Source organism: Molossus molossus, unplaced genomic scaffold, assembly GCF_014108415.1.
Source record: "Molossus molossus isolate mMolMol1 unplaced genomic scaffold, mMolMol1.p scaffold_m16_p_15, whole genome shotgun sequence".
Taxonomy (NCBI): Eukaryota; Metazoa; Chordata; class Mammalia; order Chiroptera; family Molossidae; genus Molossus; species Molossus molossus.
In genome coordinates, this window is record NW_023425350.1 from 43,940,020 (window position 1) to 43,955,278 (window position 15,259).

The 15,259-nt window shown below is 35.7% G+C and overlaps 1 protein-coding gene across 9 annotated transcripts in view; it reads right to left on the minus strand.

Moving 5' to 3' along the window:
- Positions 1-15,259, minus strand: part of USP34 (ubiquitin specific peptidase 34) — a 255,792-nt gene that overhangs the window by 124,047 nt on the left and 116,486 nt on the right. For 7 of the 9 annotated variants that reach the window (XM_036262508.1, XM_036262511.1, XM_036262510.1 and 4 more), the window contains 6 exons: positions 15,082-15,177; positions 9,079-9,161; positions 5,917-6,071; positions 3,721-3,834; positions 1,850-1,949; positions 1,556-1,715 (listed from right to left, as the gene is read on the minus strand). In XM_036262508.1, the coding sequence (XP_036118401.1) occupies positions 1,556-1,715; positions 1,850-1,949; positions 3,721-3,834; positions 5,917-6,071; positions 9,079-9,161; positions 15,082-15,177 (708 nt within the window). The remainder of the gene's footprint in view (positions 1-1,555; positions 1,716-1,849; positions 1,950-3,720; positions 3,835-5,916; positions 6,072-9,078; positions 9,162-15,081; positions 15,178-15,259) is intronic. The other 2 variants (XM_036262514.1, XM_036262515.1) reach the window with 2 other exon arrangements.

Here is a 15,259-nt window from a genome sequence, read left to right on the forward strand (position 1 = left end):
CACCCATAAAATAAACATTTAAATACATTGTTTAACACCAACATTAATTTTTAGAGTAAAACATGAAAAAATACAAAGATTTCTATCAAGAATGACAATTCTTCTTGAGTTAGAAAAAAAATCATGCATCTGAGAAGGAATTTTTTTAAATGAAATTCACTAGCCTTCTAAAAGCACCTTGGAATCCTAAGAACCTCAATTTATTTTTAAATAAGGACTTATTTTAAAACACTGGTAACACTGTGTAAGAACTAAGGGTTTGAACCAACAGGCTCTTTTAGGTTTGTTGTTTATAGACCCTACAGCACAGAGAAAATTTTGGAATACACATACAGGGGTGAGCAAAAGTAGGTTTATAGTTGTGAGTATGTGAAACAGAGTATATTCTTTTATTATCTATTAAATATTGTATTATATTCAATACAAACAACTATAAACCTAGTTTTGCCCACCCCTGTATATATATCATTAACAGTAACTATCTGAAACTATTTTCTATAGTATTACCTTGCAATATAGAAATTTTATGAGTATTTTTTAAATTTGAATACATCACATTTGCTTATTTATTTTTTAAAGTGGTACAAGTTACCTGGCAGTATGAAGTTCCTGTGCAAAAAAACTTTAGAGTTCCCCTGTAGATTCTTTAAAAATACAAGGAATTACCTTAAATAGAATTTCCACAAATTTCAATCATAAAGTAAAATAATTTTGTAATGCCCAAATGTTTTAAATCATAGAGTCATGTTATTATAAGGAATGACTATAATATCTTTATTATTCAATATTTCATGATATTTTAAATAAAATATCAATATATGTCAATTTTATGACATTTTAATTATCAAACTAAGCTCTGAAGTTGATAGAAGTTATTAGTTTTAACAGTTTTTTTAACATGGTTCTTTAAATTTTTACATTTACTCATGATTCTTAATACACAGAATTCTTAATTAAAACTATCTACTCACCTTTCACTTCAGTCGATACATTCATAAATGTTAATTTGCTTTATTTCTGTATTACACAGGGTATGTCTAAATTAATTATATAGATATTCATTAACACAGAATTTTTGATCATGTTTCCATGGTAAATGGAAATTCAAAATTAAAATACTGTCTCCTAGTCCAGGAAGAAAAAAAAAAAAACAGCAAATGAAACAAACTCAACTTGGTTCAACTATGAGAGATTATTTGATGCTCTTGGTGAGGGTTTTAGTGAAACTTTTTTTTGGTAGTGGTGTTCTGCCTTTTCAATCATAGTAATATTTTCTTAGTGATGGAATTCTGTCTAGAAATTCTTATTCATGCATATCTTCTCAGAAGCTAATGATTTTTAAAGCTCTGTAATATTTACCAGGAAAATATAATTGCCTATTGCACCACTAAATGGTACATATTATGAACAAAAACTACTTTTAATACAAGCACTTCATTTTTGGTAAGTTATGCTTTCTACCTGACCCCCCAAAAAACCTCTTTTATGAATACTTTTGGACATGCCAGCAGTAAAAAAGCCTGAAATTCATTATAATGTGGTATAAAAAAATTACCTTCTCCTAAATGCTTCCAGATGTGTCTTCAGCATAAGGAGTCCTCTTTCTATAACAGTGAGACTTGAGTGTGATTCTTGTTCAAGACTGCTAGAAGCTATCATAAGACTCTCCATACACTTACTAATAAATTCCTGTTCCTTCTCCAAACCAGTTTTACCTGCAAATTAGATGTTTAGACATGTATATCAATCTTATATTCTTGTTTTGCTATATAGTGAAAATTAATTGTAGCTAAACAAAAAAATCTTCACATAAAAAATTACCTTTTAGACAATATTTCAAATCACTTACCATTAATATAATAGGAGTTAATATACTGGATAGCTGCTCGACTAACATCACCAGATTGTGCTCTTAAAGCAATGCCCCAAAATTGGTCCATACCACAAAGCTAAGAAAGAAAAACGTAACATCATCTACTTTATTATTTGTCAAACAACGCAAATGATAAGACTGAAGTAACAAATTTAAAATTCATACAATATTAAAAAGTTTTAACATACCATAAAATATTTAAAAGGTAATTCCTATTACTTAGTTATTAAATAATAAAAAGACAAAAGTCTTGGACATTTCCTCAATTACTGATATATAGCTGTTATCAGTTCTAAAAATACTTATTTATGAAGCAGATGATTATATATATATTGCTCAGTAACTCAAAAGTTGTGACTACATAGTGGTAAAAAGTCCCCAAAACATACTACAAAGGAATGAAAACACACACATAATCATTACCATATCAATGCTTCAATGCTTTCATCTAACTTACTCAGATAAAGTCACTGCTTACAGGTATTCACAGAAAATTTTTGAAAATATGTTAACCCAAGTTGTCACTTAAATTTATGTTAACTATGAGATGACAAAGAGAATGTTTTCCTGAAAATAACAGAACAAGTGGAGAGTGGAAGTTCTTAAAAGCTGGGTGGGGTAAAGCAAGATACCCTTCAGATAAATGACTGAACAGCCTTGGTGTCTGTAACATCTACATAAAAAGCAGTTTTATCTCAAAATTAGAGTATAACTACTACTTAGGAAATCAGATCTGTCTGGTTGTCTGAAAAGACAAACTGAAATTTATCATAGTAATATCAAAGTTAGAGTTAGGACCAAACAATTAAAAAAACAACACATCATTCAAACAAGTAAAGAAACTAGGAGGACACTATGAAAGCATTCTAGATACAATTATCATCTTCACTTTACAAATGAGGAAACTGAATTAGAGATTGAATAACTTGTTGAAGGTCAAGCAACTAATAAGTGGAAAAATAAAAACTCAAACTCTGGCCTTGGCCAGTGTAGCTCAGTTGACTGAACATTATCCCAATTCAACAAAAGGTCGAGGTTCAATTTCCAGTCAGGACACATGCTTAGGTTGTGGGCTCAATCCCTAGTAGGGGACATGAAAGAGGCCGTCAATCGATGTTTCTCTCTCTCTCTCAATAAAAAACATATTTTTAAATAATCAGATTTTAGAGAAATCAACCTTCTAACTGACAAAACTACTTGATTATATTATCCAACCATTTTTGTTTGTTTGTTTGTTTGTTTTTTGGTACATGCCCCTAACGGGAACCGAACCCGGGACGCTCTGGTCTGCAGGCTGACGCTCCAACCACTGAGCGAACCAGCCAGGGCTTTTTTTTTTTTTTAATCCTCACCCAGGGATACTTTTTTCCACTTTATATTCAGATAGAGTGGGAGAGAGAAAGAAACATTGACGTGAGAGAGACACATCAATGGTTGCCTCCCGCACGACCCCCAACCAGGGCTAGGACCGATCCACAAGCAAAGTTCGTGCCCTTGAACAGAATCGAACCCACGACTCTTTGGTCCACAGGCTGACGCTCTACCGCTGAGCCAAACTGGCCAGGGCTATCTGACAGTTTTTAGAGGACGAAAAGAAAACTTCAGATAGCCTTTTCTCTAATAATCAAGGAATGTATAGTAAGTTCATTAAGCACAACTAAGGTTATCCTTGATAATGAAAAGTCATCAAATGTGCTTTATAAAACTTTTTAAAACCTAAGAATAAAAGTCTTCATAGTTAGTAAAATCAGTGCTTGATAAAAAATGTAATTCAATAATCTAATTTGAGAAATAAAACAAAAATTCCACAAGATGTCCTAAATAAATTAACAATTCTAAATCCTTACCTCAGAGTTTGAACCACCATCATAGGCACTGGTAGCCAATCGAGCCAAGTTACATAGATGCTGAAACAGGTTTAAGCCAGTCATGCTAATCGTTTCAGGTTTTAGCTGGGGCATCTTAAAAAAATAATTTTTAAGCTAGTTTAATGTGATAATTGAGTTAACATTTTATTTTATTAGATTTAACAAGAAATTTAAACTAAACCTAATTTTACTGGAAACATTATAGAAGAAAATGTATCAGCTCAGATTTTCAATGATAATTTAAAAAAATTAAAATCGACAATAATAAAAACTATTCAGGTCAGTATTAAAACGTATCTGATGTTTCAATTTTTGTAATGAACACAGGCTCACATCAGAGCAATGAATTTAAAAAATCTATCACCTTTTGTATACCTACACCACATACACATTTATTTATGAGAAGTGTAGTTATAGGCAGTTTGTAAGTCATGGGTTGAAATGAAGATACCTGAAGGTCTATTTGTAGCTTTGCTCTGGACCTATTAAGTGACTTAGTTTACATGTACTCATTCACTTATACTTAATTCTACCAGAGATAATGTGAGAATTTGCAGAGAGCCTTTACAATCTCAAAAAGCAAGCATAAAAATAACAAAAAGTATACTGGTATATTATCAATGTTTCAAAATTCAAACAGAAAATTAACACCTGAACCAATAGTTGCATCTGATAAAGGAATACAAAAACTAGATAGAGAAGAGTATCTTTAATATCATTACAATTCCTAAAACTCCTTTCCCGGGGATCTACAAAAATATTGAAGATTGGCTAACATCTGCCAGAAGACTGGCTGAAACCACAACCATTTAGCTAAGGAAGAGTCACAGACTACAACTCTAGAGTAGTGGCTGTGCAGCAGCAAACTTAACTACAATACTTTTTTTTTTTTTAATCCTCACCCGAAGACATTTTTCCATTTTTTGTTCAGATAGAGTGGGAGGGAGAGAGAGAGAGAAACATCATGTGAAAGGTGCACATCAAGTGGCTGCCACCTGCATGACCGACCAGGGCCGGGACAAACTGCAACCGAGGTACCTGCCCTTAGCAGAAACTGAACCCGGGTCTCTCTGGACCGCCTTATGCTCTAACCACTGAACCAAACCGGCCAGGGCTACAATGTTACTATTTTAAAAATAAATACCAAAACTCTCCACATTTCTTATAAGTTTTTGCCTGAAGAGTTATGCCACTGTTAATTTAAGTAACTTTAGCTAAGGAACAGAATATTTTTGTAAATATAAATTAAGTATACATTTTGATCTAAACACTGTAGAAAACAAAATTAAAGAAAATCTAAGTGGCAAAACTATATAAGGGCGGCTGAAAAACAGCACATTTACTTTTTTTTTTTTAATCCTCACCAGAGGATAATCTTCCATTTATCTTCGGATAGAGTGGGAGTAGGGGGGAGAGACACACATCTACTGGTTGCCTTCCACATGACCCGACCAGGGCCAGGGTACCGCAACCAAGGTACATGCCCTTGACCAGAATCGAACCCACAACTCTTTGGTCCACAGGCTAATGCTCTAACTGCTGAGCCAAACTGGCCAGGGCCATTTACCATATTTTTAAAAAATGATGGCAACTTTGGAGGTGCCAGGCCAGTGTGGCTCAGTAGACTGTCATCTCATGGACCGAGAGGTTCCGGCTTGATTTCTGGTCAGGGCATGTGCCCAGGTTGAGGGCTTGAATCCCAGTAGGAGGCGTGCCAAGAGGCAGGTGATTGATGTTTCTCTTTTACATGGATGTTTCTCTCTCTCTTTCTCTCCCTTCCTCTCTCTCTAATAAAATCAATAAAAACATTTTTTTTTTTTAAAAAAAAGGATGGCAAAAGAGGAATAAAATTAACATTACAGAGTTTATATTTTAAGAGATAAAAAGGAAATATGGCCCTGGACGATGTGGGTCAGTGGTTAGAGTGTCAGCCTGTGCACCAAAGGGTCATGGGTTTGATTCCCAGTCAAGGGCATGTACTTGGGATGCAGGTTCGATCCCCCGCTGTGCAGGAGGCAACCAACTGATGTCTCTCTGTCACACTCATGTTTCCCACCCCCCTCTCTCTCTCCCCCTCCCTCCTTCCCTCCCTGCCTTCCACTCTCTCTGAAAATCAATAAGAAAAATATTCTCAGGTGAGGATTAATGGGAAAACAATATAAACAATAAAATTACCTTCTCTAGGAAAAGATGTTTGTAGGTTTCCATTCCCATAGCATGTTGATCTTTACTTCGAACTTGATTTAAAAACCAATGGAGTGCATCATCATAACACTCAGAATCTTCTACTAAACAGTGCCATAAAATGTCAACTTGCTCTAAACTTAACCCTAGATAAAAATAACAAATTTTGAATCATGATACATACAACGCTTCAATGCTAGTTCAATGTATTAGAAGCACCAATATATCTAAAAATATAATGGAGATGTTTTATGGTTTTTATGAAAATTATTTTGTACGGAATTTCACTTAATTTATGCTTTTAAATGTAGTTAAATATAACCTATATATAAATCATCTAAAAACATACAACTTATATAGTGTCCTAGAAGAGTCATTTGGTCTGGAAAAATCATTCTTCCTAAAATATGAACATATTACTGTATTAAAGTACTCATGATGAAGGGAAGGTAATCCCAAAAGTTGAGGAGTCAGTTCTAAAATTTAATGGTTAAGCACAGAGTGAATACCATGTTCAAAGCTTATTCTCTGTACACAGGAGGTAAACAATACATGCTAATAAGCATTCATTTTTGTAAACTGTGAAAAAAAAAATCCTTGTGATAAATAATGCAAAATGAAACTGCCTAAAACAGAGAACAGCAACACCTCAGGGGATACAATTAGCTGGGAAGCCAATGCAATGGAGATGAAAACTATATGGTACTTTGACCCAAGTATTAAATGATTCCAAAGGGTGACAGAAGGAAGTTAGAGAAATATTCAAAGAGTAGAGAAGGCACTAAAGGCAATCACAAGTCTGAATAAGGATAAATGAGACAATCTAAAGGGGTAGAAATAAAAGCATCACAGGGCTTTCTAAAGTATATCATAAAGGGTTCCAAAGCCTGGGTTGTTCCCCAGAATCAGAAGGGATATGAAAGTATGACAAAATCATAAGAAACATTTCTTTCTTGGGAAAAGTAAATGAGATCCGGAATATGAAAAAAATACCACAGAAAATATTTACCTAGTAGCAATAACAGGCTAAAGAGTTTGAGCAGAAAAACAGTATCTTATCGGTTTCTCACAGGAATAGTTAATGTACAGAATATGTGTTCTAAGAACAACTTGTGCCTCTGGGAGTACATAAAACTAGGAACAACCTTCAGTGTACATCATTACTTAAAAACATTAAGTAATTAAGAGAGATAAGTGAAGAACAGTCCTAAAAAATAGTATCCAGGTTAATTATAGTAAACTAAATGATAAAACAGAAGTGTATTTATAAATGGCTGAATGACCAATCCACATTTTTTTTTTTTTTTAATCCTCACCCGAGGACATTTTTCGATATTTTGTTCAGATAGAGTGGGAGGGAGAGAGAGAGAAGAGAGAGAAACATCGACGTGAAAGCGACACATCGAGTGGTTGCCACCCACACAACCCAACCAGGGCCGGGGACAAACTGCAACCAAGGTACGCGCCCTTAGCGGGAACTGAACCCGGGTCTCTCCGGACCGCAGGCCAACGCTCTAACTGCTGAGCCAAACCGGCCAGGGCCCAATCCACATTTAATAGGCAATGTATATGCTGTTTATGTTTTAAGTTTTTAAAAAAGATATTCATTCGTTGATACATTAAAAATCACTACTGCCCTGGCCGGTTTGGCTCAGCGGTTAGAGTGTCGGCCTGCGGTCCAGAGAGACCCGGGTTCGGTTCCCGCTAAGGGCACGTACCTCGGTTGCAGTTTATCCCGGGCCCTGGTCGGTCGTGCGGGTGGCAGCCACTCGATGTGTTCCTTTCACGTCGATGTTTCTCTCTCTCTCTCTGTTCCTCTCCCTCCCTCCCACTCTACCTGAACAAAAAATGGAATAATGTCCTCAGGTGAGGATAAAAAAAACAAAAAAACAAAAAACAACAACAAAAAATCAATATTAAGTTATCAATAACTTTGGAGTCATCATATTATAATTGGAACTGTGCCAATAAAAGTACAATTATAATGTGGGAGAAATGACATTTTCAGCTTGATTGTATCTTGACAATAGCTGTAATGCACAAAGAATTTATACTGCACTACTCAGACGGGAGCAGCAAAATAAATAATTCATTATCAAATACTGAGAGGAGTGGTTAACATTTTCAAATAAGACTCTAGTCTAAACAAAAGTGAAACCTAGTGGGCATGTGAAAGTATTTATGCTGATAATACTTGTTTTGGTTGGACTTCTCCGCGAAAAAGATGAGATTTTTACACTTTATATTATTTATTTCCTGTATGGTATCCATCATAATGAGTATCATAAATGACCTAGTAACATGAGACATTAGTTTCCTATCAAAAACTGAAGTTCTCATTTTGAAATCTGTTGATAGAACAATGTTAGTGACACTTGTTACAAATGTCTTGAAAAAAACTATAGACATAATAGGATAAATACATGGTGTATCTAAAGCATAGACATGGACTTAAAAAGAAATACCTCTCAGGCTAGTAAATACTCATCAGTTTGACCTCATTAACATAGCTAAAGACAGACAATGTCCTTACAATTGAGGTTTGTTGACATGAACACACATAAAGAGTGTGGAGAGTGACAGAGAACACAATCAGTCTAGTGAGACAGAAGAAGCTTTGGTTAAAAAAAAATATATCAACCTTCCTCTTCTCGTGGGAAGAGCATGCAGGTTTGGACATGCTCTACTCTCTGAATATACCTGACCAATCTCTATTTTTTAAAGGTTAACTTAATGAAACTGAGTTTGAGATTAATCTAAACAAAACTATGGTTTCTAAATGTTTCTATCACCTGTGAAACCAAGCAATTTGGGATAAGATCAGACCTGATAATATGTAGACAGCTGTTTCCAACTGGGGTGATAGGAAGAGTCTATAACCAAAGGTAATAAAAGATGCAATCACTCTGATACAGTATGTTCCTGAAATGAGTCATTTATCCATTGAGAAACAGGCATTTTCAGAGACTGAAGTAAGAAGATGTCAGGGTCATGCTCATGCTCATACGAGCCATATATACTGAGAAGACATTCGTTACTGATAATAATTTAATGACTAAAGAAATCAAAATGCATGAGTATATTTCACTGGATTCTTCTCCAAATATCAATATAAATCTAAAAACTGATTAAAATACTGATTTAAAAACTTACTGAAATGATCAGGTGATCCCAGAGTTGAAAACACACAAGTCAAGAACTGAAGTCGAACTTGAACTTCAGCACTGTGGCTGTACCTATACATAAAAAGTCATTAAAATAATTAACCAAATGATCCTATTTCTTAATTGTTTTTAAGGATTTAATGGCCCTAATCTTAAATTATACAAAAGAAGTAAAATTCTACTTTCATAAATAACTATTAAATATTTTAATTATATAACTTTGGTTACACAAAAAAGGTAAAAGTCCAATGTTATGTTTGAAATTTATGTAATTTAATAAGTTATAAAAATCTGTAAACAATTAGAAAACATACTTTCAAATTAGATGAGAAGTACATAAGAACTCAACAGTGGAACAAACACGACATTTTAAAATTATGCAATATGCACATAAATTACAAGTTAACAAAAACTATACCTCTCTAGAAATCGCATGTTTCAGTATCACTGTCCCTCCAGTGATATAACCTTATTCCTTAAACAAGAAACACTAATAAAATATCATTTCCATAAATTCAGTTCACAAAGAATTCAGCTGATACACAACTGACATTTTTTAATGTTATTTCAAATCTAAAGAACTAAAATTCATGTGTACAAAATTCAATGTTAATGTAAGAGTTGTTTTGGAAGCTTATTAAATAGGCGATTTTACATTTCTCTGGGAATTCACTTGAAAAGAAACAGCATTTTAAAAATGCTTGGTGAGGAAATATAAGAGTTGGGTCTGAAGCTGTAAGCAGAGGGCCAGATTGTGGCTTGCCTGAATGTCAGATAAAAGAGTTTGGTATTGGTCTGGATGGAAGTCACTGAATGATGTTAGGGAAGAGGAAGTTAATGATCAGGTTTTCATTTTAGGATTCTTTAGCAACCCTGTGAACTGCATACTGAAGTACGTATGTGATTACCACAATATTCTAGTCCCATAAGCACTTCAGCAATCAATCAATGAAACTAAGTCAATCATGAATTCTTTATGTTACAAATCAAAAGGCTGGTTACGGATGAACTGCCCAAATTACTTTACTAACAAAAGGTAGCAGCCAGCCTGAGTCCTGATCCACACCCAGCTTACAGAGTGAAAGAGCCTCTTAATTCAATTTCTGATAATCTTCAAGAACAGATTTTTTTAAAAATGTATTTATTTTATTTCAGATAGAGTGGGAGGGAGAGAGAGGAAGACAGAGAGAGAAAGCGAAAGAGAAACAACGACATGAAAGGGACACATCGAGTGGCGGCCACCCACACGACCCAACCAGGGCCAGGGACAAACTGCAACCAAGCAAGTACAGATTTTTTTTTTTTTTTATCCTCACCAGAGGATATTTTTCCATTTTTTTGTACAGATAGAGTGGGAGGGAGAGAGAGAAAGGGAGAGAGAGAGAGAGAAACATCGATGTGAAGGGACACATCGAGTGGCTGCCACCCGCACGACCAACCAGGGCCGGGGACAAACTGCAACCGAAGTACATGCCCTTAGCGGGAACCGAATCCGGGTCTCTCCGGACCGCAGGCCAACGCTCTAACCGCTGAGCCAAACTGGCCAGGGTGCAAGTACAGATTTTTTAAAGTTTCCCAAAATTAGTTAATTTCAAAAAAAAAAAAATAAATAAATAAATAAATTACACTAAATTCACTGTTGAAATTTAAAGTTAAGATTTTCCTGAATATTCAGTTTTCTGGATATACCTTTACTGCTCTTTAGTGTCTCATATTAATATAGGCAAAAAATAACAAAGATAAACTCTTTGCTTCATTATTGTTGCAGTGCCCTTTGTAAAGATGAAAGTACATGTGGCAAAGTGACTGGGGTGGGGGAGGTTGGAATATATTAAGCCACCCACAGAATAAAATGCTATCTAGATAAAATTCAAGAACAGCTATTAATAGCATCTCATCCTTTTCTAATAGGACACACTTTGTAGCAGAGGCCTTGGAGTACTCTGAAACTGAATCTGAGGGACCTTAGTCACAGACATAAAAGGGAAACAAGTCTTGTGCTTTACAAAGTGCCTTTATTTCCTGAACACTTCCTTCCCCTATACTTGCAACTCAGGATAAGGGACCCATAACTGTAGAAAGCATGGATCCAGTCCCTTTCTCGTCCCTTCTTCAAGCTTCCACTATAGAATCATTGGCTCCACACTTCAAATAACTCTGTTTTCTACTGAACAAATGGAAAATAATGTACCACAAACTCCGCATGCTTTACCAGAGAGTATGAATGTAAAACCGTTCTACAGCTTGAAGAAACAAATGAGTTACACCAAAATAGTCCAGACAATATCTCTCTGTTCCAAGGTTTATTCTCTAAGATGCCAGGTACAATGGATGATTGGAAAGATACTCTGGTATACTCCAGGGAAGTATAAAACTCATCTCCAAAGAGCACTACTCCTCTATTTATCTTTTTTACCACAGAAGCAATGCTGTATGAGGCTCCACCTTTGGTTCTACTAACAAAGTAAGCAACAACCCTGTAGCCAATGCTGTAAATAACCAAGTTTCAGACATGTTCATTTTTTGTCACTTAATGTTGGGACTGTCTCTTTTTGAGGCTGATTCATTTGTTTTCCACTCCCTTCTCTTAAGCACCCCACCCCCCTCCTCTTTAAGCCCACAGGCTTGTGGCTGTTCTAGGAGCTATTTTGTAACTTAAGGTTTATTTCTCTTCTGACAGATAATTTGAATTCAGTCTCCTAAAAATGCTGAAGATGTGGGTCATTTGTGGTTTAATTTCTGCTCCTTTTCGATATTGTGGATTTTATAGAGAATGTGTGGAGATGTGTAGAGATGATCAGATTCAAGAGACCATGATTATCCTTGACCTCTATTTTCAAAAAGAACAATTAAAGGAGAACACAGACCATGAAGAACACTTAGAATTTTAGTAAGATTTAAAGAAAATGTATCTTGTGTAGTGGTAACTTTGTAGGAAAGCTATGGAATACAGTAAATGTAAAGAAGTATCTCAAAAATAATTCAATAGGCTTGTAGAACAGGATACCTTAAGAAATCATTGAACAATAAAACAAGTTGGATGAGTTTAGATTTTAGAGGGCCCAGAATAGAAAGCCAAAAAAACTAGTTTTATTTTTTATTCAGTGAAGAATCTAAATGGGCTAAGGGGCAAGTTTCTTGTTTGTTTTGTACTATAGTTTGTTTCTGAAAGGTAACCACAATTTATAGATAATCTACTATGTGCCAGATACAGCTTACTAAATTATTTCACTTACTCTTTACAAAAATTCATAAGGAAACTAACTGAAATTTATTAGAGAAGTAGTAAGTCAAAACAAGAGATTCGTAATCTAAACTCAGGTCTGTATGATTCGTAAACCCATGTACTTTCTAACAATACCATACTGCCTTCCTAATTTAATGAGAAAGAGCCCTGGCCGGTTTGGCTCAGCGGTTGGAGCGTCGGCCTGCGGTACAGAGAGACCCGGGTTCGGTTCCCGCTAAGGGCACGTACCTCGGTTGCAGTTTATCCCCGGCCCTGGTTGGTCGTGCGGGTGGCAGCCACTCGATGTGTCCCTTCGCATCGATGTTTCTCTCTCTCTCTCTCCATCCCGCTCTATCTGAACAAAAAATGTCCTCGGGTGAGGATTAAAAAAAAAAAAAAAAAAAAAAAAAGAGGAGAAAGAATTAACAATCATAGGGGCAGACTGATCCAGAGGTTGGTTAAATAACTGGAATTGCCCTAGCAGGTTGCTCAGTGGTTAGAGCATTGGCCCGCACACCAAATAGTAGAGGGTTCAATTCTGGTCAAGGGCACGTACCTTGGTTGTGGTTTGTCCTCAGCCCTTGTCAGGGTCGTGAGAAAGGCAACCAGTTGTCATGTCTCTCTCACATTGATGTTTCTATCTATCTCCCTCTCCCTCCCACTCTGTCTAAAGATAAATAAAAAGGCTCAGCAGTTAGAGCGTTGGCCTGCGGTGGTCCGGAGAGACCCGGGTTCGGTTCCCGCTAAGGGCATGTACCTCGGTTGCAGTTTGTCCCCGGCCCTGGTTGGTCGTGCGGGTGGCAGCCACTCGATGTGTCCCTTTCACATCGATGTTTCCCTCTCTCTCTCTCTCCCTCCCACTCTATCTGTACAAAAAATGGAAAAATGTCCTCGGGTGAGGATAAAAATAAAGAAAGAAAGAAAGATAAATTAAAAAAAAAATGTCTTCAAGTGAGAATTAAAAATAATAACTGGAATAGTGTCTCTGGGAATGTCAACTTGCAAAAAGACATGGGATATATTTTAGCATTAAGGTTAACTAGAGACTGACGACAGTACAAGTTAATACTCAAAGAACAGGAATTATAGAAAACAAGACTATTTCACTGTTCATAACATGTGTTCAATAAAATGAATTATAGAAACTCTACCTCCACTATTTATAAGATGTGTGACCTTGGGCAAGTTATTTCCTCATAGCTTTTGTTTTCATTTTTTAAATGAGACTGCCTACCTCTAAGGGTTGTTGTATATCTTTTTTTTTTAATCCTCACCTGAGGACATTTTTGCATTTATCTTGAGATAGAGCGGGAGAAAGAGAGGGAGGAAGTGAAAGAGAGAAATTATCACTGTGAGAGAGACACATCGATTGGCTGCCACCTGCACAACCCCAACGGGGACGGCAACAGAGGTACGTGCCCTTAGCGGGAACCGAACCCAGACCTCTCTGGTCTGTGGGTCGACATTCCAACTGCTGTGCCAAACCGGCCAGGGCGGTTGTTGTATATCTCAAAGTTAATACTTATATCTGGCACACAGTATCAATAAACACTAGTTATTTTTAATCAACATCATCATTATTCATGTTTGGAAATAAAAGAACGCAAAAAATATCCAAGTCTCCAAGTTTTAGATGGATGGTAAATCTGAAGAAGAAACTGCTTTGTGAAAAAAAAATAAGTAAATTAAATTTTGGAGGTAAGTAAGTATGCCTTAAAAGTCTGTGACTTTTCTGAACACTTCTCCAGTCTACTTAATTTCCATCTATATGGAAATTTTCTATATATATATCTTCTTAGTAAATAATGTGCTACTTCTCATATTCACTGACATGCCGCTAACACTAACCTGGTTTCCTCAATTAGGCCATCAGTCCCCATCAACTGACTTACAAGCAGAAACCTTCTGAAATTTACATGTTTACTTCTGGGCAGGCATTTCCCTATAAGAATAGTTTTAAACACAGCTATACCACTGACCATTTTCTACCAATTTTACCCACAGTCGCTTCAACATATCCAGAGAATTTTTTTTTTTTCTCCCCTCACCCGAGGACACTTTTCCATTTTTTGTTCAGATAGAGTGGGAGGGAGAGAGAGGAAGAGAGAGACAGAGGGAAACATCGATGTGAAAGGGGCACATCAAGTGGCTCCCACCCACATGACCAACCAGGGCCAGGGACAAACTGCACAACCAAGGTACGTGCCCTTAGCGGAACCAAACCTGGGTCTCCCTGGACCGCAGGCTGACACTCTAATCGCTGAGCCAAACCGGCCAGGGCCAGAGAATATTTTTAATGATGAAATATTAACCAGTTATGATCAGTTTTTTAAAGTGTTCACACATGTCCTAAACTTAATACTAGCATCGAATTACAATAATAAAGAAAAATGTTTTAAATTAATTATATATTAAATATATTGGTTTGGAAGCAAATATTTTAAAATTTTAGACTCAATGCCCCGATACATTAAAACAAGGATATTGATGATTTTTGCAAAAAAAAAAACAAAAAACTTTTTGTTCCTGAAAATGACTGTGAACAGAACTCAACAGTGAAGGTTAATCACCTCAAGTTATATAACCTACATTTCCTTAAGATGAAGAATTACAAAAATAACTTTTTAAAATACAACTTGAAAAGAGATCCTTTCTCTTAAAATTTTTATATTTATTTACTATACAAAAAAAATGAAACACTGGAAAATTATATTTCAGAGGACAATCAACAGTTAAACATAACTAACCTAATTAAGAGATACTTACAATGCATGTTTTTGCCTTCCTTCTCTTACAGATTGAATATAGTATACCAAATTATCAAAGAAAAGCTTCATCATATTCAGTTCTTTTTCTGCCCACCTAGACCAATTGAAAGAAAAAGTAATTTTAAAGCCATGAGGTAAGAGAATAAATCTATTATAGAATGGAAAAAATATATATC